The 22,658-nt window shown below is 39.2% G+C and overlaps 1 protein-coding gene across 10 annotated transcripts in view; it reads left to right on the top strand.

Moving 5' to 3' along the window:
* def8 (differentially expressed in FDCP 8 homolog) overlaps positions 1-22,037 on the top strand; it is a 65,648-nt gene extending 43,611 nt beyond the window's left edge. For all 10 annotated transcript variants that reach the window (XM_079621848.1, XM_079621840.1, XM_079621842.1 and 7 more), the window contains 4 exons: positions 951-1,031; positions 6,662-6,802; positions 7,373-7,482; positions 21,196-22,037. In XM_079621848.1, coding sequence (XP_079477974.1) covers positions 951-1,031; positions 6,662-6,802; positions 7,373-7,482; positions 21,196-21,280 — 417 coding nt within the window. In that variant the 3' untranslated portion in view covers positions 21,281-22,037. The remainder of the gene's footprint in view (positions 1-950; positions 1,032-6,661; positions 6,803-7,372; positions 7,483-21,195) is intronic.
* Positions 22,038-22,658: the final 621 nt, after the last annotated feature.

The raw sequence follows: 22,658 nt of genomic DNA on the forward strand, positions 1-22,658 counted from the left end.
GCAGTTTTCAATGTCTAACTTCACAATCAATGGAAACATGCACTTTAATTTTAATAAATAAAGTATATAGTCCTATACACAATCAATAGAAAATTAAACTGAATATTTAAATAAATGTATAGTCCTGTTGCATGGGTTTTCGTAATTATTGAAGATAATATAACAAATAAATAATTATTGATAGGCCTATACTTGTTAAAAGGGCTTTGTGTTTCATTTATTGGGCTAGTCTGTCACTAATAGAAAAAAGAGAATGAACGAATTAATTAAAATGAATTGAATAAATAAATAATAATATTGACGCACATGCTTCTCTCTCTCTCTCTCATGAACGCATTAATAACTGCATAAAGCCGGGGACACACTTAGGCTACTGTAAGGCCGGTTATGAATGTAATTTGATACTTATGACTGATCATACGCGTTCAGTCTGTGTTCACAGCGGTGTTTAAAATCTGCTGCATTGACAGTCAGAGAATGTTTCTAGTCGTTACGTGTGTCCAGCATTACTCTGCTATCAGCGGCCCAGACCTCCGTTACTAACTCTAAAATGACGTTTTGGAATTAGCAACGGAGCATGCAGTTTAGATGCGCAAGGAATTAGTCCTACATACAAGAGCGTTTTAATGACAAAAACTTTACAAACGTCTTTAAATACATCATCTGAACAATATTTTTAGGTGTGGTAACTGTAGTATAAGCGGAATAATTGACTTCAGGCCGTTAAATTATTAGAAAAATAATGCACACCCGAGGTGTAACGGCCACTCCGCTTCGCGTCGTGACCGCATTACCACCTCGGGTGTGCATTATTTTTCTAATAATTCAACGGCCTGACGTCAATTATTCCTTACTTAATTTATGAAGTATATGAGCAGAATATTTGCTGAACATATACGGCATTCAAAAAAAGCAATCTAAAGTAATTCCCTGTAATTCTTGCATTGCAGAAATTACGTCAAGATATCTTGCTAATGAAGCCATATTTCATCACCTGCAAGGAGGCCATGGAGGCCCGACTCCTGTTGCACGTAAGTGATTAAGATACAGCCCGTTTAGGCCCTGTCCCAAATGGCACCCTACACCCTTTCAGTTGTCTTCTGAGTTAAAACTTTAGTGGCATAAGGGTGTAAATCGAGCAGAAGTCTGTGGTGGAGCTTGCATCATTGCAAACTTGTCAATGTATCAGGGGCACAAAGGGAACACCCTACAGTCTTCACGGACACGCACACACAACAGTGTTTCATTTGGGACAGAGCCTTACATGGAATGTAATTATCAAGTTGAAAATGTTGTTCATGGCGCAAAGAACATGAGTGTGTTTGCTAAATCATCTGATAAAGCAAAAGCATCTGATTCTTTTTTTAATTTTTCAATCGTTGAATATTTAACAATTAATAAACATTTATGACAAAAATACTACATGTAAATTATTTAATTCCTTAATTGTCTATGTTTTAATAATGTTAGCCTAGAGTTTAGAATAGCGATTTAAGTTTGAATTGTTCTTGCGATTTCTTTTTGTTTTTGGTATCTTAAAGGTGCCATAGAATGCATTGATACAATATTTTGAATTGTTCTCTGATATCTACATAGAAGGTATGTGGCTAAGGTAAGGGCAACAATTCTCCAGATACGGTTTTACATGTCCATTTACAACCCTAGCATTTGTCCCCGAATTAAATGGGCTGTTATTACCTTATTTGGAAGGGTCATGAATAATAATGTTGAGCTCTGCTATGATTGGCTGTTTCACAGATTTATACGCATGAGGTGTAATGTACTCTGAAATACAAACGTGCAAAATAATCATACTTCAGTTCTCAAAAAAAAAATATTTTAACAAATTGACTAGATGCAGTCAAATGACAATCATTTCAACTTAAAGGTTGTGTAGGTAAGAATTGTCTAAATAACTTTTTTTCAAATTGGCTTAAACTGTCTTTATATACCAATACATAATTAAAAATTAAGTATTTTGAAAAAGAGAGTATAAAAATTGAGTGACTATAGTGTATTTAATCTTCAAAAAGCACAGCTCATTAATTCCATTCGGGACGAAACACGTGATTGGCTTGCGCGACTGTCACTCTCCGTCGTCATGACTACCGCCGCTATTATTGGCTCTGCCCACGTGCGCGCAGTCGCGCACCCGTTTTTAGGTGGGAGTGAATGGAATTAATGAGCTGTGTTTATTGAAGATTAAATACACTTAGTCACTCAGTTTTTTATACTCTCTATTTCAGAGTACTTGCATTTTAATTATGTATTGGTGTATAAAGACAGTTTAAACAAATTTGAATAAAAGTTTTTTTAGACAATTCTGACCTACCCTACCTTTAAGTGGTGGAGAAGGTCAAGCTAGAAGGAGCGAGTGAGCTATCTGTAAGCAACCAAACTAACCTAGTTAGCTCCTGAGTTATGTGTTGTTGATGAAATATAGGCTAAATTATAATACTACCCGACAAAAGGGATTGACATAGATGTATCTACAGTTGTATTTTGTATATGTATAACACTATGTATATGTATATATGTATGTATATATATGTATAACACTGGCCGGAAATAATATTAACCTCCGTGTAAATAGGTTGTCATATTATTTAGTTATTTATGCTCATTTCTTGGACCTTGCTAGTTAGCTAAGGTTAACGTTACTGTACTAGCATCTTGCCTAGAACATGGGCTGGTATATGCAAATTTTGGTGGCGTAAATATTAATGATCCCGACTGCAACATCACAGTCCGTGTTATGTTGCGATTCGCCCGTTTTTCAGTGGTCTTTTGCAAACATGAGATTTACATATGAAGGAGGAAACAATGATCCTCCTCTTTGAGGCTCACGGTATGTCAGTGCCATGTACATAACTCTTATTATTCAGCTATGCCAAGATAAATACAGTTTTCCATTCTATGGCACCTTCAAGTTATAAATATTGTATGTTATAAATATTGTACTGATGTAAAGGTTTTACATAAAAAAAATTAATCCATTGAAGTGTTCAATCCAAGTGTTTCAATTGGTTTTGTAGAGTTTTAGAATATTTGTGTTATGATTGTCAACAATCTGGCACTATCTAAACATGAACTGTTGGCAGGGCTGCAGACTGACTTGTCCACTGGTTGCACTGATGCACATGATGGAATGATGTCAATGCATGCTGATGAATAGTTGTCTTAATCTGCATAGCTTAGTTTTGCACTGATGTAAAAAGACTGACAGTAACACAAGACCTCATGTTGGCAAAATGTTTTAATCTTTTAACTATCATATGAAAACGATAAAAAACACCATGTATGTTTTTTTTAATGTTTGAGTATATTTTTATTACTGCTGTCAATTGTTTAAAACAATTAACTAATTAATCACAATATTTTTTGTAATTAATCGCAATTAATCGCACCAAACATTAACGTTTTTAATATAATTTATTTCACATGAAGACAGTATATTAAATATTTGATCTAACAGGTAGGAAATATACAGAAATGTTTAAAAGTTATCAAACACCGTCTTCACTGCATAAAATGTAAATTAAATATAGATAAATCCTTTTTTTAAGCTACAAAAGGTCAGTTAAAGGTTGTATCAGTGATTTCAGGCCCAAAAATAAATGATCACATTCATCTAATTTTTCCTAACTATCCGCTAGCTGACCGCCCCATAAACAGGCCGTCAAAAAAACGCGTCTCTGTAGACAGCCTAGGCTTTGAGATCTGAACACAAAAACAAATGGTTTCACCAACCACTCAAAACCAAAATAAACAGTGTTCCAACCAATCACCGACAGTGGGTGGGTGTTGTGAGGTTTTGCGCTCGTGCACAGCTGTACGCGAAGTCGGAGCTGAAGAAGAAGCCGTGTCTTGGAATAAACACGATGGTATTCCCTCGCCCTAATCCTCCTCCTCCTCTTGGGGATTGACTCAACCATGTTCAATTTCTCTTGTTCATTGATAGACGCTGGCTTCTTCTTCAGCTCCGACTTCGCGTGCAGCCGTGCACGAGCGCAAAACCTCACAACACCCAGCCCCTGTCGCTGATTGGTTGTTTATTTTGGTTTTGAGTGGTTGGTGAAACCATTTGTTTTTGTGTGCAGATCTCAGAGCCTAGGCATACAGAGACGCGTTTTTTTGACAGCCTGTTTATGGGGCGGGCAGCTAGCGGATCGTTAGGAAAGATTAGATGAATGTGATCATTTATTTTTGGGCTTGAAATCGCTGATACAACCTTTAAGAGCAGTGAGTGATTTTATCCTTGTCTTTTGTTCTTTGATTTACATTACATGACAGAAATCACAGCAGTGTTTTTTTTAGGCTGCTGTCACTTTAAGATCTGAAGCACATGACACGGATCCAGATCTGACACGGATCCAGATCTCACATGCATCCGATGTCCTCACAACTCTTCGCGTTCATTTAACACTTTTTAACTAATTTAAAGGGGACATATTATGCCCCTTTTCACAAGATATAAAACAAATCTCTGGTGTCCCAGAATGTGTCTGTGAAGTTTCTGCTCAAAATACCCCCCAGATCATTTATAGCTTGTCAAATGTGCGCCGTTTTTGTGTCCCTTTAAATGCAAATGAGCTGCTGCTCACCGCCCCCTTTCAGAAGAGGGCGGATCCTTTACACAAGCTTCGGATACTCCGGCAACGACAAAACAGGCAAATCTCACTCAGCCAAAATGTCATAAATAACCAGTAGCGGAGTGATGCCTTACGCCTGTTTCAAACATACTCCGTTTGCGTATGCGGTACGTTTTTTTTTTTGATAATAGGAAATTAAAGTAACAGATTATTTTGGCTTTACAGCAGCTCCAGAATAATGTTATTGTTACACAACACATTTCTAACAGAAAATCCTTAATGCGCTCCGACTCGGTTGAAAATCTGTGAAAAATGTTTTTTTTAAACAAAATGTTTAGTGTCTTTAATAAGAGAACTATAATAAACATATTTAGCCAACACTGTTTTTGTTCAACGTACAGATCTGTCTTGAAATTTGTTGCGTTTCTTCTATTGTAATCACCGTCAGTCATCTCATCTCTGAGTGATTCAGGCTATCGTGGCGTAATATATTTGAGTAAAAAGTATAGGCTCATTAATACCTTTGGCTTATTCCAAATACAACAAAATGTATACTTTGTCTTCAATAACAAATGTACATTTGAATAAATAAAACTTAGCTATACTTTGTACAAAATACTATTGTATACTATAATGTATTTTGAAAGTATACTTTCAATGCATTGTTACAATGGTCATTTTCAGCACACAGTTAAAATATACCTAAAATATATTTTATATATATATTATAAGTGCAAATAAATACACTTTTAAAAAACTGAATTTTCACTTCAAGTATATTTTTAGAAAATATACTAGAGTACAATTATGTTAAAGTGTGTTAAAAGTTGTATGGTGAAAATAGGTAAAAGCATGATGCTAATATACTGTTAATATATGTAAAGATAGTTTTTGTTAGTATATTTGCAATGTACTATATAATGAAATATATTTCAAATACAATAAAGTATACTTTTTTCACTAGGGCTCTTTTGGCCAACATTGGTTAAGAGCAAATATTTACAATGTTGTTGTCATAATAAACACCTAACTAACAAAATGACAGATAATGAATAACAAAGCTCCGAAAAGCGAAACAACACATGCACCTTTCGAATGTTTTTATTTGTTACAAATATTAAACTAGAGGCTACATTTTGTGACCTAACTATGATGTTGGTTTGAGAAGCCACATGTTGTAGTGCTGCCCACTAGGCTATTGTCTTATCATTCCTAATACTCCCATACAGAGCTTAATTCATATAGCCTATTAGAAAACGAATCTATCACTCACATGGTGCAGTTGTCTATAGTTATAGTGCCACTTGGCGGGTTGCGGCGGTACACATGGCGGCAAAAAACACATTCTGGTTGAGTACCATCAGTACATTGTGTTTATACACTGATCAGTCTCTGAGATCCTCAAACCAATGACTTTTAGTGGTTACAAAGACCAGATTAAAACTTAGAGGTGTCCAAGCATTTGCTGTAGCAACATTAAAACTGTGGAACAGTCTGCCTGCTAGTACTAGAACTCCCACAGCTGTAGATCATTTTTAATCAAAACTCAAATATTATTTGTTTTCTATAGCTTTTAATCAATGATGTAATATGTTGTTGTTTGTATGTGTTTATCTGTATACTGTGTTGTGTACAGCACATTGGTCAACAGCTGTTGATGTAATTGTGCTCTATAAATAAAGTGACATTGATATTAATTTAGGTTACACTTTATTTTAAGGTGTCCTTGTATAGAGTAATTGTACAATTAAGGAGTAATAATAATTAACAATATGTACTTATACATATAGGGTTATAGGGTTGGGAGTTTAGGGTTTAGATAAGGGTTAGTTGCTTGTAATTATGCATAATTTACTGTTTTTACTATAGTAATTAAGTACATATAATGTGTAACACTAAAATAAAATGTTACCTCGATTTATTACCGTAAAATGAATACAGTTTCACATCTGTGTTTTTTCTGTAATCTTGCATATTAATTATTTGAGATGTTGAACCCTAAATAACTTATCATTAATTAGCAAGATGTGGAATTTGAAATAACTGATGGTATAACTGTAATGTCACAGCTTCAAGACCGTCAGCACTTTGTGGAGAATGATGACATGTACAGCCTACAGGACCTGATTGACACCTCCAGTGGGCATCTCAGTTGTTCCCTCACTGAAATTCACACAACGTTTGCCAAACATATTAAACTGGACTGTGAGGTAAGTTTGTGTGTGATGCTCTGAACATAGAAGCACAGACAATGAAGAAAAAAAGCTAACAAAGTTTATTCAAACTCTTTAAAGGGGTCAGATCATTTTGTTCCAGTTATAATGTGGCTTTGGCTTGCTTAGTTGAGGACATTTAATATTCAACAATATTATTGATCTGCCTTACTTAAGGTGGACGATGACACCATTTTCTTCTAGAAACAAACTTTGTTGTATTATTTTCATGATATCACTGTGAAGCTGCTTTGAAACAATCTGTATTTTATAAAGCGCTATATATATAAATAAAGGTGACTTGACTTGATAATATTAGTCAAGGTTTCTCACACCATATCTAGTTACCAACCTCTATGAACTGTTAAATTAAACAGACTGTAAAACATTAACCCCCCATCTTCCTGCAATTTCAGTTAATTCTGAATTAAATGTCTCAAAAGTTGAAAGAATAACTTGATCATGGTATGACCCGTTGAAAGTGAGCAACTTCTGAATGAAATCAATTCTGCTGTGTCACTATGGCCGCATATCTGTCTTAACTCTCTCTCTTTTTTATACCATCAGAAATGCCAGGCCAAAGGCTTCATGTGTGAATTGTGCAAAGAGGGTGACATTCTCTTCCCATTCGACAGCCACACCTCCATCTGTAACGACTGCTTCGCTGTGTTCCACAGGTTTGCTTTTGAACAGATCAGATACAGTACATCTCCAATTACCACACTCCATATGCACTGTTATAGGGCCTGGAAAGGCATAGGTTCGGTTCGGTTCGCTAATCATATTAACTCAACTTGATTATATATTTTTGGCCACAAGATATTATTTTGAGGCCATAAAAGCCATAAAGATTAATTTAGTCAAAATAGCATTCATACCTTGTGACCATGCAGTGTGAAGTCATGACTGTGAGATCCTATGATGAGGGAACTATATCCTTTTTAAGTAAAACAGACCTGTATGACAGCAGCAATGTGCGATAATCAGAAAGAAGATGAAGTAATTTATTTTAAATTAGAAATGACATATTGTGATAATAAGTCAAAAGTCTTGGAAGAAGTTCATTCTTTAAGTGACAGTTCACCCAAAAATGAAAATGCTTTAAATTTAGGTCAAGTCACCTTTATTTGTACATCGCTTTTTACAATACAGATTGTTTCAAAGCAGCTTTACAGTGATAAAATGACATCATCATTTACATAAATTACTCACCCTCGTGTCGTGTATTCACCCTGTATGATTTTTTTTCTGAGAAACAAAAGTGTGAAGAGAGTGAGCCAAACCGTCCCTTCCCAGGCACCATAAACTGCTACTTTACACTTAATGTTATGCTTTTTAATTTTCACAGTGTTGACTGTTAACCTCAATAAGAGGGCGATAGTGTCGCCCTCCTACAAATGTCTGCGCCTTAATATAGCTAAACCACTAAAGCAGGGGTCTGTGACCCTGCTACTGAAGAGCTACTATTCTGCAGAGTTTAGCTCCAACCCCAATCAAACACACCTGAAACTTCTAATCAAGGTGTTTAGGGTTACTTTGAAAATTACAGATATAAATGTTGGAGCAGGGTTGGAACTGAAGTCTAGCTGAAGGTAGCTCTCTAGGAGCAGGGTTGGAGACCCTAAAGTTCAAGATATAAACATATTTTACTCTTCCTAACTTGCTCAGTGATGTCGTCTTCACTGTTGGTTTGATATGACAGTAGTTGACCTGAAAGAGAAAATGTCCTTTAAAGCAGGGGTTACCAAACTCTGTCCTGGAGGGCCGCTGTCCTGCGGAGTTTAGCTCCAACCAGGTCCAACACAACTGCCTAAAAGTTTCTAGTATGCCTAGTGAGACCTTGTTTAGCTGGTTCAGGTGTGTTTAATTGGGGTTGGAGCTAAACTCTGCAGGACAGCGGCCCTCCAGGACCGAGTTTGGTGACCCCTGTTTAAAGGGTTAGTTCACCCAAAAATGAAAATTAGCCCATGATTTACTCACCCTGAAGCCACGCTAGGTATATATGACATTCTTCTTTCAGACGAATACAATGGGAGTTATATTCAAAAATGTCCTGGCTCTTCCAAGCTTCATAATGGGAGTGAATGGCTGGAGAAAATTTGAAGGCCAAAAAAATGCATCCATCCATGATAAAAAATACTCCACACAGCTCCGGGGTGTTAATAAAGACCTTCTGAAGCAGGCCATGGGTTTTTGTAAAAATACCCATATTTAGGGCCCGAGCACCGATGGTGCGAGGACACTATTGGAATTGCTCTGTTTATTATTAGGGCCCAAGCCTTGAAAAGGCGAAGGCCCTATTGTTTTTCTAAGGATTATTATTAGGGCCCAAGCCTTGAAAAGGCGAAGGCCCTATTGTTTTCCAAAGGATTATTCTTTATTCTTTATAATTATTATTTTACTACCTTTTGGGCACTTTTGGGGGCCTTAACGTGCTCAAAAACTCTTGAAACTTTGCACAAATGTCAGAACCTGCGGCCATTAGAGCCGGACTGAAGCTGGTACCCGGGCGTGGCAGGGGGGCTCGACAGCGCCCCCTGGAACGCGGTCCGAAAACTTGGTCCATAAATCAAACACGCTTGCATGAAATAATATGAAACTCGGTACACTTATAGATCTCATCGGTTCATATATCCTTCGTGCTCTGACTTTTTACCCCAGCCCAACAGGAAGTCGGCTATTTGGCGTAGTTTAAAAAACACATGCAATGGAATTTAAAATACTCCTCCTAGAAAATTCAAACAATCACCACGAAACTCGGTGTGCATGAAGTCAAGACATGGAGGATGAAAAATTGCGAGGGGATTTTTGATATCTCGAACGGTTTGGCCGTGGCGAGGAAACGAATTTATGGCGAATATTGGAAACAGGAAGTGTGTTATAACATCCTCATACATTAACTGATCTTGATGAAACTTCAGCAGTGTGTTCGTTGTAAGAAGCCGATCACATGGATGTGACTATTGTGAGTCAAAGTTATAGCGCCACCAACTGGCAGCAGGAAGTGTGTCACTTTCAAAATACTTTGAATTCACCCTCTTATTTTTACCCGATTTGCTTCAAACTTTATGTGTATAATGTAAACACACGGCAGATGTAGACCTGTGAAAGGATTATTGATATCTTAAATACTGTTGCCATGGCAACGCAGCAAACTTTAATATTCTTTTTTAAAGTTTTTGAGACTCTTAGCATGCTTGAAATTGCATGAAACTCGACAGACACTTTACATTTATTGCCTAGTACACTTGTGCAAAGTTTCAGAAACGGGCGTGGTAAGGGGCTCAGTAGCGCCACCTTTAGTCAAAAATGGGGTATTAGTTTTACCTACAGTAACAAAAATCGGTATTTATATTTATCTCCCCGAGCCGGACAACTTTCTAATTTACAGTCATTAGCTCCGACCAACAGGAAGTCAGATATTTTGGTTTGAATGTGATTTGATGGGAATTTTGCCAGTCTCTCTCAGTGTCTGTGTGTGTGAGAGAGGAGGGGGGGCTTTATTTGAACCCTTTCTCTGCTGTGTGGGACTTCTCGGGCACTTTTGGGGCCCTTAACGTGCTCGAAAACTCTTGAAACTTTGCACACAGGTCAGAACCTGCGGCCATCAGGGCCGGGCTGAAGCTGGTACCCGGGCGTGGCAGGGGGGCTCAACAGCGCCCCCTTTAACGGGGTCCGAAAACTTGGTCCATATATCAAACTGAATATTGCATGAATTAGTATGAAACTCGGTACACATATAGATCTCATCGGGCCGAACAACTTTCGTGCTCTAAGTTTTACGCCAGCCCAACAGGAAGTCGGCTATTATGGGTTGTATGAAAACGCACGCCCCTGGAATTTTATATACTCCTCCAAGAAATTTAATTTGATCTTCTCCAAACTCGGTCAGCATGAAGTCAAGACATTGAGGACACTAAATGGACTAAAGGACTAAAGGACAGCCCCCCCCCCCTTTTCTGTGTGTGTTTGGAGGGGAGCAGAAAGACTCACACTGATACAAGCTCTAAAGCAGACTTCTTCTCGACAGTCAAAGCGGGTTACGTTATTGCCCGTCGTGCACAGGAACCCGAAAGGCAATGGGGTTGCGGCTTTATATATATATATATATATATATATATATATATATAAATATAGCTGCAAGCAGCGATGGAGGGCCCAAGCCGGTGGCAGTGCCAGCCCGGTGCCTTTAGTGCAACTAAAGGCACCAGGGTGGCGGTGCCACCGGCTTGGGCCCGTAATCGCTGCTTGCAGCTATATTTCTTCTTCTTCTTCTTTATTATTATTATTATTATTATTATTTTACTACCTTTTGGGCACTTTTGGGGGCCTTAACGTGCTCAAAAACTCTTGAAACTTTAGGGCCGCGCTGAAGCTGGGACCCGGGCGTGGCAGGGGGGCTCGGCAGCGCCCCCTGGAATGGGATTCAAAAACATGTCCATATATCAAACACGCTTGCATGTAATAATATGAAACTCGGTACACATATAGATCTCATCGGGCCGAACAACTTTCGTGCTCTAAGTTTTACGCCAGTCCAACAGGAAGTCGGCTATTATGGGCTGTATGGAAACGCATGTTCTGGCATTTGAAACACTTCTCCCAGAGAATTCATCCGATGACCACGAAACTCGGTGTGCATGAAGTCAAGACATGGAGGATGCTAAATTGCGGACGGATTTTTGATATCTCGAACGGTTTGGCCGTGGCGAGGAAACGAATTTATGATTAAAAAAGGATGCATAAAGTGTGTTATAACTTAGTTATAGTTTTACCTACAGTTACAAAACTCAGCGTGTATATTGATATTATCAAGCCGAACAACTTTCTAATTTACAGTCATTAGCTCCGACCAACAGAAAGTCAGATATTGTGGTTTGAATGTGAATTGTGTCTCTCTCTGTCTCTCTGCTATTCTGTGTGTGTGTGTCTGTCTGTGTGGGGTGGGGAGGGGAGGGGGGATCTGTGTATGTGTGTGTGTGTGTGTGAGTGTGTGTGAGGAGGGGGGCTAGTTTAGTTTAACCCTTTCTCTGCTGTGTGCAAAATCTCGGGCACTTTTTGGGCCCTTAACGTGCTCGAAAACTCTTGAATTTTGCACACAGGTCAGAACCCATCAGGGCCGGGCTGAAGCTGGTACCCGGGCGTGGCAGGGGGGCTCGACAGCGCCCCCTGGAATGGGATTCAAACACTTGTCCGTATATCAAACACGCTTGCATGTAATAATATGAAACTCGGTACACATTTAGATCTCATCGGGCCGAACAACTTTCGTGCTCTAAGTTTTACGCCAGCCCAACAGGAAGTCGGCTATTGTGGGTGGTATGAAAACGCATGCCCCTGGAATTTGAAACACTCTTTCTAGAAAATTCATCCAATCGCAACCAAACTCGGTCAGCATGACGTCAAGACATTGAGGATACTAAATTGCTGACGGATTTTTGATATCTCGAACAGTTTGGCCGTGGCGAGGAAACAAAATTATGGCGAGAAAAGAGAAACACGATGTGTTATATTGTCTTCATACATTAATTGATCTTGATGAAACTTCAGTAGCGTGTTTGTTGTAAGAGAGCGATCACATGGATGTAACTAATGTGAGTCAAAGTTATAGCGCCACCAACTGGCAGCAGGAAGTGTGTTACTTTTGACAAAAGTGGGGGGGTTACTTTTACCTACAGTCACAAAACTTGGTATGTATATTGTGCACATCGAGCCGGACAACTTTCTGGTTTACAGTCATTAGCACCGACCAACAGGAAGTCAGATATTTTGGTTTGATTGTGGTTTTGTCTCTCTCTGCCTCTCTCTGACAGAGTTCCCCCAGCCATTCTGTGTGTGTGTGTGTGTGTGTGTGTGTGTGTGTGTGTGTGTGTGTGTGTGTGTGTGTGTGTGTGTGTCTGTGTGGGGAGGGGAGGGAGGGCACACACACAGACAGCCCCCCTGTCTGTCTGTGTGTGTGGGGAGGGGAGCAGAAAGACTATGAACAATTGTGCCATCTAGTGTTTTATACTATGTATAAATGTGTTTTTTATTTTAAACAAGTGTTTTAAAGTACACTAATTTCAATGAATGATATGCTGCATTTTTATGTATATTTAAACATTATCAAAGTTAGGATGTCATTTTTTTAGTTTCAAAACTTATCTGTCTCTGTCTCCCTTTGGCTGTCATTACCCTCCCCTCACTCCCACAGTCTCACTTATTTCTTTCTGTATCAAATAATATTACCATAAACAAAAAGTTTGAGTTTCTTTTTCAATCAATGTATTATGTGTAACTTAAAAATAAGCAGATTAAACAGATATGTTTGAGGGCAAGACATGAAAACGATGAAATATAATATAGTATTAGTAAAAGAGTGCAATATAGGGTTGGATGAATCAGATAAATAACATATTTTGTTAAAAAAACATTTGGTTAAATAAAATCGAGTGATACATAGGGCTATATTGCCCTCTCGACAGTCAAAGCGGGTTACGTTATTGCCCGTCGTGCACAGGAACCCGAAAGGCAACGGGGTGGCGGCTTTATATATATATATATATATATATATATATATATATATATATATATATATATATATATATAAAAATAAATATAGCTGCAAGCAGCGATGGAGGGCCCAAGCCGGGGGCACCGCCACCCCGGTGCCTTTAGTGTAACTAAAGGCACCAGGGTGGCGGTGCCACCGGCTTGGGCCCGTCATCGCTGCTTGCAGCTATATTTATTTTTATATATATATATATATATATATATATATATATATATATATATATATATATATATATATATATATATATATTTATTATTATTTTCCGCATTTAATCGCATTTTTGAGGGCCTAAACATGCACGAAAACTCACGAAAATTTGCACACGCGTCAGAACTGGCGAAAATTGACATCTGATATGCGTTTCAGAATTGGGCGGGGTAAAATGGCTCGATAGCGCCACCTATAAAGGTTCAACGGAGTGCGCCTCCCGCTACGTTTCACGTATGTGTACGAAATTCGGTACATACATGTAATGACCCAATACCTACAAAAAAGTCTCTTGGAGCATAGCCTTAAACACAACAGGAAGTCAGCCATTTTGAACTTCCTCTCTGATTTTTGTGCAGTTTTTGCCATTTTCAGGCCTCGTACTTTAACGAACTCCTCCTACAGTTTTAATCTGATCATCTTCAAATTTGGTGAGTGTAATCTTAAGGCCTTTGCGACGTTAAATTGCGAAGATCTAGAGTTTTCGTCGAAGGGCGTGTCCTCGGCGGCCTGACAAATTTTGATGTTTCGCCATGAAACAGGAAGTTGCTGTAACTCAGGCAAACAATGTCCAATCTGCCCCAAACTTCACACGTTTGATAAGAGTTCTGCCCTGAACACATGACCATGCTCAAATTCAGTTACAGTCATAGCGCCACCTGCTGGCAACAGGAAGTGACATGTTTAACACTGTTTTGGACTCCTAATAACATATAAAAAATTGCCAGCAAGTGTTAAACGTATTAACAACATACTAGAAACATGCTAAAACATGCTAGCAAACATTAGCTAAGTGCTAAAGCATGCTATTACTGCAATTAAATAGGAATTTGCTGTAACTCAGGCATTGAATGTCCAATCTGCCCCAAACTTCACACGTTTGATAAGCGTTCTGTCCTGAACACATGACCATGCTCAAATTCAGTTACAGTCATAGCGCCACCTGCTGGCAACAGGAAGTGACATGTTTAACACTGTTTTGGACTCCTAATAACATACAAAAAAGTGCCAGCAAGTGTTAAACATGTTAACAACATACTAGAAACATGCTAAAACATGCTAGCAAACATTAGCTAGGTGCTAAATCATGCTATTAATGCAATTAAATAGGAATTTGCTGTAACTCAGGCATTGGATGTTTAATCTGCCCCAAACTTCACACGGTTGAATATTCTCATGTTTAACACATTTACATGAGAATATTCAGTTATAGTAATAGCGCCACCTACTGGCAACAGGAAATGACATGTTTAACACTGTGATGCTGTACTAGCAACATATTAAATATGCCAATGAGTTATAAACATGTTAGAAACCTGTTAAAACATGCTAGCAATTCTTAGCTAAGTGCTAAAGCATGCTAATGCAATGAAAGAGGAAGTTGTTGTTACTAAATAAGGCAATGTCCAATCTTTCCCAAACTTTACACGTTTGATAAGAGTCCTGTCCTGAACACATCTACATGACACTTTTCAGTTATAGTAATAGCGCCACCTACTGGCAACAGGAAATTACATGTTTAACACTGTGATGCAGTACTAGCAACATATTAAATATGCCATTGAGTTATATACATGTTAGAAACATGTTAAAACATGCTAGCAATTCTTAGCTAAGTGCTAAAGCACGCTAATGCAATGAAACAGGAAGTTGGTGTTACTGAAGAAGGCAATGTCCAATCTGCCCCAAACTTCACATGTTTGATAAGAGTCCTGCCCTGAACACATCTACATGACAATTTTAAGTTAAAGTAATAGCGCCACCTACCGTCGACAGGAAGTGACACGTTTTACACTGTGATGCATTACTAGCGATATATTTAATATGCTATTGAGTTCTAAACATGCTAGAAGCATGCTAAAACATGCTAGCAACACTTATCTGAGTTATAACGCATGCTATTATCCCCATAATCAAGGACATTTTTGTAACTGACTTTGACATACTCCTCCTATTTTTACCTACTTAAATGCACATTGCCCACCGTGCTCTGTCTTCCTAAAGCCACCGGGTGGCGGTGGCACGGGTGCGAGGGCCCTTTCATCGCTGCTTGCAGCTTTAATTAGGGCCCGAGCACCGATGGTGTGAGGACCCTCTTGGAATTGCTCTGTTTATTATTATTAGGGCCCAAGCCTTGAAAAGGCGAAGGCCCTATTGTTTTCCTCCGGATTATTATTATTATTATTATTATTATTATTATTATTATTATTATTATTATTATTATTATTTTTCTTACGACTATTCGGGCACTTTTGGGTCTCTTAACGTGCTCAAAAACTCTTGAAACTTTGCACACGGGTCGGAACCCGCGGCCATTAGGGCCGGACTGAAGCTGGTACCCGGGCGTGGCAGGGGGGCTCGACAGCGCCCCCTGGAATGCGGTCCGAAAACTTGGTCCATAAATCAAACACGCTTGCGTGTAATAATATGAAACTCGGTACACTTATAGATCTCATCGGTTCATATATCCTTCGTGCTCTGACTTTTTACCCCAGCCCAACAGGAAGTCGGCTATTTGGCGTAGTTTAAAAAACACATGCAATGGAATTTAAAATACTCCTCCTAGAAAATTCAACCAATCACCACGAAACTCGGTGTGCATGAAGTCAAGACATTGAGGATGAAAAATTGCCAGGGGATTTTTGATATCTCGAACGGTTTGGCCGTGGCGAGGAAACGAATTTATGGCGAATATTGGAAACAGGAAGTGTGTTATAACATCCTCATACATTAACTGATCTTGATGAAACTTCAGCAGTGTGTTCGCTGTAAGAGGCCGATCACATGGATGTGACTATTGTGAGTCAAAGTTATAGCGCCACCAACTGGCAGCAGGAAGTGTGTCACTTTCAAAATGCTTTAAAATCACCCTCTTATTTTTACCCGATTTGCTTCAAACTTTATGTGTATAATGTAAACACACGGCAGATGTAGACCTGTGAAAGGATTATTGATATCTTAAATACTGTTGCCATGGCAACGCAGCAAACTTTAATATTCTTTTTTAAAGTTTTTGAGACTCTTAGCATGCTTGAAATTGCATGAAACTCGACAGACACTTTACATTTATTGCCTAGTACACTTGTGCAAAGTTTCAGAAACGGGCGTGGTAAGGGGCTCAGTAGCGCCACCTTTAGTCAAAAATGGAGTATTAGTTTTACCTACAGTAACAAAAATCGGTATTTATATTTATCTCCCCGAGCCGGACAACTTTCTAATTTACAGTCATTAGCTCCGACCAACAGGAAGTCAGATATTTTGGTTTGAATGTGATTTGATGGGAATTTTGCCAGTCTCTCTCAGTGTCTGTGTGTGTGAGAGAGGAGGGGGGCTTTATTTTAACCCTTTCTCTGCTGTGTGGGACTTCTCGGGCACTTTTGGGGCCCTTAACGTGCTCGAAAACTCTTGAAACTTTGCACACAGGTCAGAACCTGCGGCCATCAGGGCCGGGCTGAAGCTGGTACCCGGGCGTGGCAGGGGGGCTCAACAGCGCCCCCTTTAACGGGGTCCGAAAACTTGGTCCATATATCAAACTGAATATTGCATGAATTAGTATGAAACTCGGTACACATATAGATCTCATCGGGCCGAACAACTTTCGTGCTCTAAGTTTTACGCCAGCCCAACAGGAAGTCGGCTATTATGGGTTGTATGAAAACGCACGCCCCTGGAATTTTATATACTCCTCCAAGAAATGTAATTTGATCTTCACCAAACTCGGTCAGCATGAAGTCAAGACATTAAGGATGCTAAATTGCGGACGGATTTTTGATATCTCGAATGGTTTGGCCGTGGCGAGGAAACGAAGTTATGGCGAGAAAAGAAAAACACAAAGTGTTATAACGTCTTCATACATTTATTGATCTTGATGAAACTTCAGCAGTGTGTTTGTTGTAAGAGGGCTATCACATGGATGTGACTATTGTGAGTCAAAGTTATAGCGCCACCAACTGGCAGCAGGAAGTGTGTTACTTTCAAGATACTTTTGACTAAAGTGGGGGGGTTATTTTTACCTACAGTCACAAAACTCGGTCTGTATATTATGCTTATCGATCCGGACAACTTTCTCTTTTACAGTCATAAGCTCCGACCAACATGAAGTCAGATATTTTGGTTTGAATGTGGTTTTGTCTCTCTCTGACAGAGTTCCCCCTGCCATTCTCTCTGTGTGTGTGTGTGTGTGTGTGTGTGTGTGGGGGGGGGGGGGGGGGGGGGGGGGGGCACACACACAGACAGCCCCCCCCCCCCCCCTTCTGTGTGTGTTTGGAGGGGAGCAGAAAGACTCACACTGATACAAGCTCTAAAGCAGACTTCTTCTCGACAGTCAAAGCGGGGTTACGTTATTGCCCGTCGTGCACAGGAACCCGAAAGGCAACGGGGGTGGCGGCTTTATATATATATATATATATATATATATATATATATATATATATATATATATATATATATATATATATATATATAAATATAGCTGCAAGCAGCGATGGAGGGCCCAAGCCGGTGGCAGCGCCAGCCCGGTGCCTTTAGTGTAACTAAAGGCACCAGGGTGGCGGTGCCACCGGCTTGGGCCCGTAATCGCTGCTTGCAGCTATATTTATTATTATTATTCTTCTTCTCCGCATTTAATCGCATTTTTGAGGGCCTAAACATGCACGAAAACTCACGAAAATTTGCACACGCGTCAGAACTGGCGAAAATTGACATCTGATATGCGTTTCAGAATTGGGCGGGGTAAAATGGCTCGATAGCGCCACCTATAAAGGTTCAACGGAGTGCGCCTCCCGCTACGTTTCACGTACGTGTACGAAATTCGGTACATACATGTAATGACCCAATACCTACAAAAAAGTCTCTTGGAGCATAGCCTTAAACACAACAGGAAGTCAGCCATTTTGAACTTCCTCTCTGATTTTTGTGCAGTTTTTGCCATTTTCAGGCCTCGTACTTTAACGAACTCCTCCTACAGTTTTAATCTGATCATCTTCAAATTTGGTGAGTGTAATCTTAAGGCCTTTGCGACGTTAAATTGCGAAGATCTAGAGTTTTCGTCGAAGGGCGTGTCCTCGGCGGCCTGACAAATTTTGATGTTTCGCCATGAAATAGGAAGTTGCTGTAACTCAGGCAAACAATGTCCAATCTGCCCCAAACCTCACACGTTTGATAAGCGTTCTGTCCTGAACACATGACCATGCTCAAATTCAGTTACAGTCATAGCGCCACCTGCTGGCAACAGGAAGTGACATGTTTAACACTGTTTTGGACTCCTAATAACATATACAAAATTGCCAGCAAGTGCTAAACATGTTAACAACATACTAGAAACATGCTAAAACATGCTAGCAAACATTAGCTAAGTGCTAAAGCATGCTATTACTGCAATTAAATAGGAATTTGCTGTAACTCAGGCATTGAATGTCCAATCTGCCCCAAACTTCACACGTTTAATAAGAGTTCTGGTCTGAACACATTTACATGAGAATATTCAGTTATAGTAATAGCGCCACCTATTGGCAACAGGAAGTGACATGTTTAACACTGTGATGCTGTACTAGCAACATATTAAATATGCCATTGAGTTATAAACATGTTAGAAACCTGTTAAAACATGCTAGCAATTCTAAAGCCTGCTAATGCAATGAAACAGGAAGTTGTTGTTACTCAAGTAGGCAATGTCCAATCTGCCCCAAACTTCACACGTTTGATAAGAGTCCTGCCCTGAACACATCTACATGACACTTTTCAGTTATAGTAATAGCGCCACCTACTGGCAACAGGAAGTGACATGGTTAACACTGTGATGCAGTACTAGCAACATATTAAATATGCCATTGAGTAATAAACATGTTAGAAACCTGTTAAAACATGCTAGCAATTCTTAGCTAAGTGCTAAAGCATGCTAATGCAATGAAAGAGGAAGTTGTTGTTACTCAAGAAGGCAATGTCCAATCTGCCCCAAACTTCACACGTTTGATAAGAGTCCTGCCCTGAACACATCTACATGACACTTTTCAGTTATAGTAATAGCGCCACCTACTGGCAACAGGAAGTGACATGTTTAACACTGCGATGCATTACTAGCAACATATTAAATATGCCATTGAGTTATATACATGTTAGAAATATGTTAAAACATGCTAGCAATTCTTAGCTAAGTGCTAAAGCACGCTAATGCAATGAAACGGGAAGTTGTTGTTACTGAAGAAGGCAATGTCCAATCGGCCCCAAACTTCACACGTTTGATAAGAGTCCTGCCCTGAACACATCTACATGCCAATTTTAAGTTAAAGTAATAGCGCCACCTACTGTCGACAGGAAGTGACACGTTTTAAACTGTGATGCATTGCTAGCGACATATTTAATATGCCATTGAGTTCTAAACATTCTAGAAACATGCTAAAACATGCTAGCAACACTTATCTGAGTGATAACGCATGCTATTATCCCCATAATAAAGGACATTTTTGTAACTGACTTTGACATACTCCTATATTTACCTACTTAAATGCACAATGCCCACCGTGCTCTGTCTTCCTAAAGCCACCGGGTGGCGGTTGGCACGGGTGCGAGGGCCCTTTCATCGCTGCTTGCAGCTTTAATTATAACTTTATAATCTAAAATAACTAGCTTCTGCCAGACGACCGTACGAATACTACGCAAGTCGACACAAGAGTATCCCGTCGTGCATGTATGACGTAGGATGTAGGAGTATTGTAAGCTTCTAGACGCTTCTCGCGGTTTAAACAAATAGGGCCGTGCAACAAACTGAAGCTCCTCTTCTATTAAATAGAAATCCTCTGACATTTCACTTCAAAATGGCTTACGGTGGAGCCTCTACGCTGTAGGCAACGCGTTGGTTTTAATTTATACTTCTGCGTCATTGTCCGCGTTGATGTGCAATTACACATGCAGAGGGAGCGTGTGAAACCCGAGGGAGGGGTTCTACCTGACCAATCACTGCGCTTGCGTCCGCGTAGAATTGATGCGTTGTTAGATTTTTGGAGAGGTGCACATCAGGGTACGCCGAAGGGTACGCGCGCTACACACAGCCTACGACGTAGCTACTGCGGGAGTTCGACGCAGAAGTATAAATTGGGCTTTAGTGCTCCACCGTAAATTGATGCATACGGCCGTCTGTCGGAAACTAGTGATTATAGTTTTTAAAGTTTTAAATATGGGTATGTTCCTTACACAAACGTATGGCTTCACTTCAGAAGGCCTTTATTAGCCCCCTGGAGTCGTATGGATTACTTCTATAATGGATGGATGCACTTTTTTTGGTCTTCAAATTTTCTCCAGCCATTCACTCTCATTATAAAGCTTGGAAGACACAGGACAATTTTTTTATATAACGCCGATTGTATTCGTCTGAAAGAAGAATGTCATATACACCTAGGATTGCTTCAGGGTGGGTAAATCATGGGCTAATTTTCATTTTTGGGTGAACTATCCCTTACGGTTAGCCTTGTGACAATGCTGAGTATTTAAGGTAAACAACAATGTACTTGTGCTGCTAAATGAAACTGCACATTTCTGAAAGCTTGTGTAGTTAGAAGCGCTTGCGTTCATGTACCTACTGTATTCATACTTTCTAAGTATTGTTCTTGTTTTTTTATTTTGCCATCTTGCCCAGGGATTGCTACTATGATAACTCGACCACATGTCCACGCTGTGCGAGAAATCTGGAACGCAAAAATGAGGAGTCTCTGAACCCATAGATCAGCTTGACAGATCGATGCCTCACAAACACTGTGAAATCTTCAGAGCCAGAACTCTGGCATGTGGGCCTTGTCTCATCTTCTCTGTAATGTATTTGTTCCTGAGGTTTGTACCATGCTCCTGTCACCTTCTGTATTGTCATAACCTTGGTATGATCAGCATAGTAGGAAAACCTAACTGCTTTTAAAATCAGTTTCCCTTTGTTTTCCCATAAATATGGAATTGTTTGTTACAATTACTGTACATGTCTTCAGTCCAAACAGAAATCATCCATGTTAAACTTTAACAATGGCATTTTCTTCTGAAGACAATGACTACGATGACTGTGAGATCATTTTGATCTAAAGATTCCTACACAAAAATCTGGGTAGCATGCTTGTCACCTTGGGATCATGCAAAATACTACAAGGCAACACTATGTTTTACTTTATAGTTATATTCCCAGAATATACCGTGGCTTAAAAATGTTGTAGATCATTTTCTAAAATGTATGTTGTGCTCCCATTTTATAAGATCAACATGGTCATGTTCTAATCTATTCATGTATCTGAGGAGAACGACTACTTCAGTTATATCCAAAATATCATTGGACATTTTTGTACGGTTTGTGTTCAACAGTCATTTCTTATTTAAGAATATTACAATTACCTGGTGTTAAATCTGCTTAAATTGTATATTTAATTGTCTCTGTAATAACTGTGCAAGAGAACCTGTGACGTGTTATCCAATATCTAATATATCTTTACACAAAGCATGAATAAAAAATTACAAAAAGGAACAGTGTCCCATGTTTTTTTGCTTCTAGTATTAATCAAATAGTACACTATGGGTATGCGGTAAAGATGACCCCTACACCTTCATTTTTGTTTAGAATAAAGTCTATGATAATCCCTCTCAATCATTACTTATCCACTAGTATGTTCCGGCTGGCCATCTGAAGCACCAGATTTCCCGGTAGGGCCACTTTACAATGTGGGCCAGCCCGTTACTATGTAAATATATAAAGAATGAATGATAGTAAATGTACGTAGCCTTCCATCGGCCCAGGCACACGGCCTACCTAGAGTGGGATATTTATTATCCTCAGGCTTAAACTAAAACATGGTAAAACTGATTTCACTCTGCGAGTCTGGTGGTTAGAAAAAAGCACCACATATTTAAGTTAATATATTAATACTTCATATGAATCATTCTTTTATATATATAGACTGATCAGCCACAACATTAAAACCGCTGACAGGTGAAGTAAATAACATTGATTATATCGCTGTACAGTATATATGACACTGTATATATTATATACAGTGGCACCTGTCAGGGGTTGGAATGTATTAGGCAGCAAGTCAAGTCATCTTTATTTATATAGCGCTTTTAACA

The sequence above is a fragment of the Phoxinus phoxinus genome (genome assembly GCF_949152265.1).
Source record: "Phoxinus phoxinus genome assembly, chromosome: 8".
NCBI classification, from domain to species: Eukaryota; Metazoa; Chordata; class Actinopteri; order Cypriniformes; family Leuciscidae; genus Phoxinus; species Phoxinus phoxinus.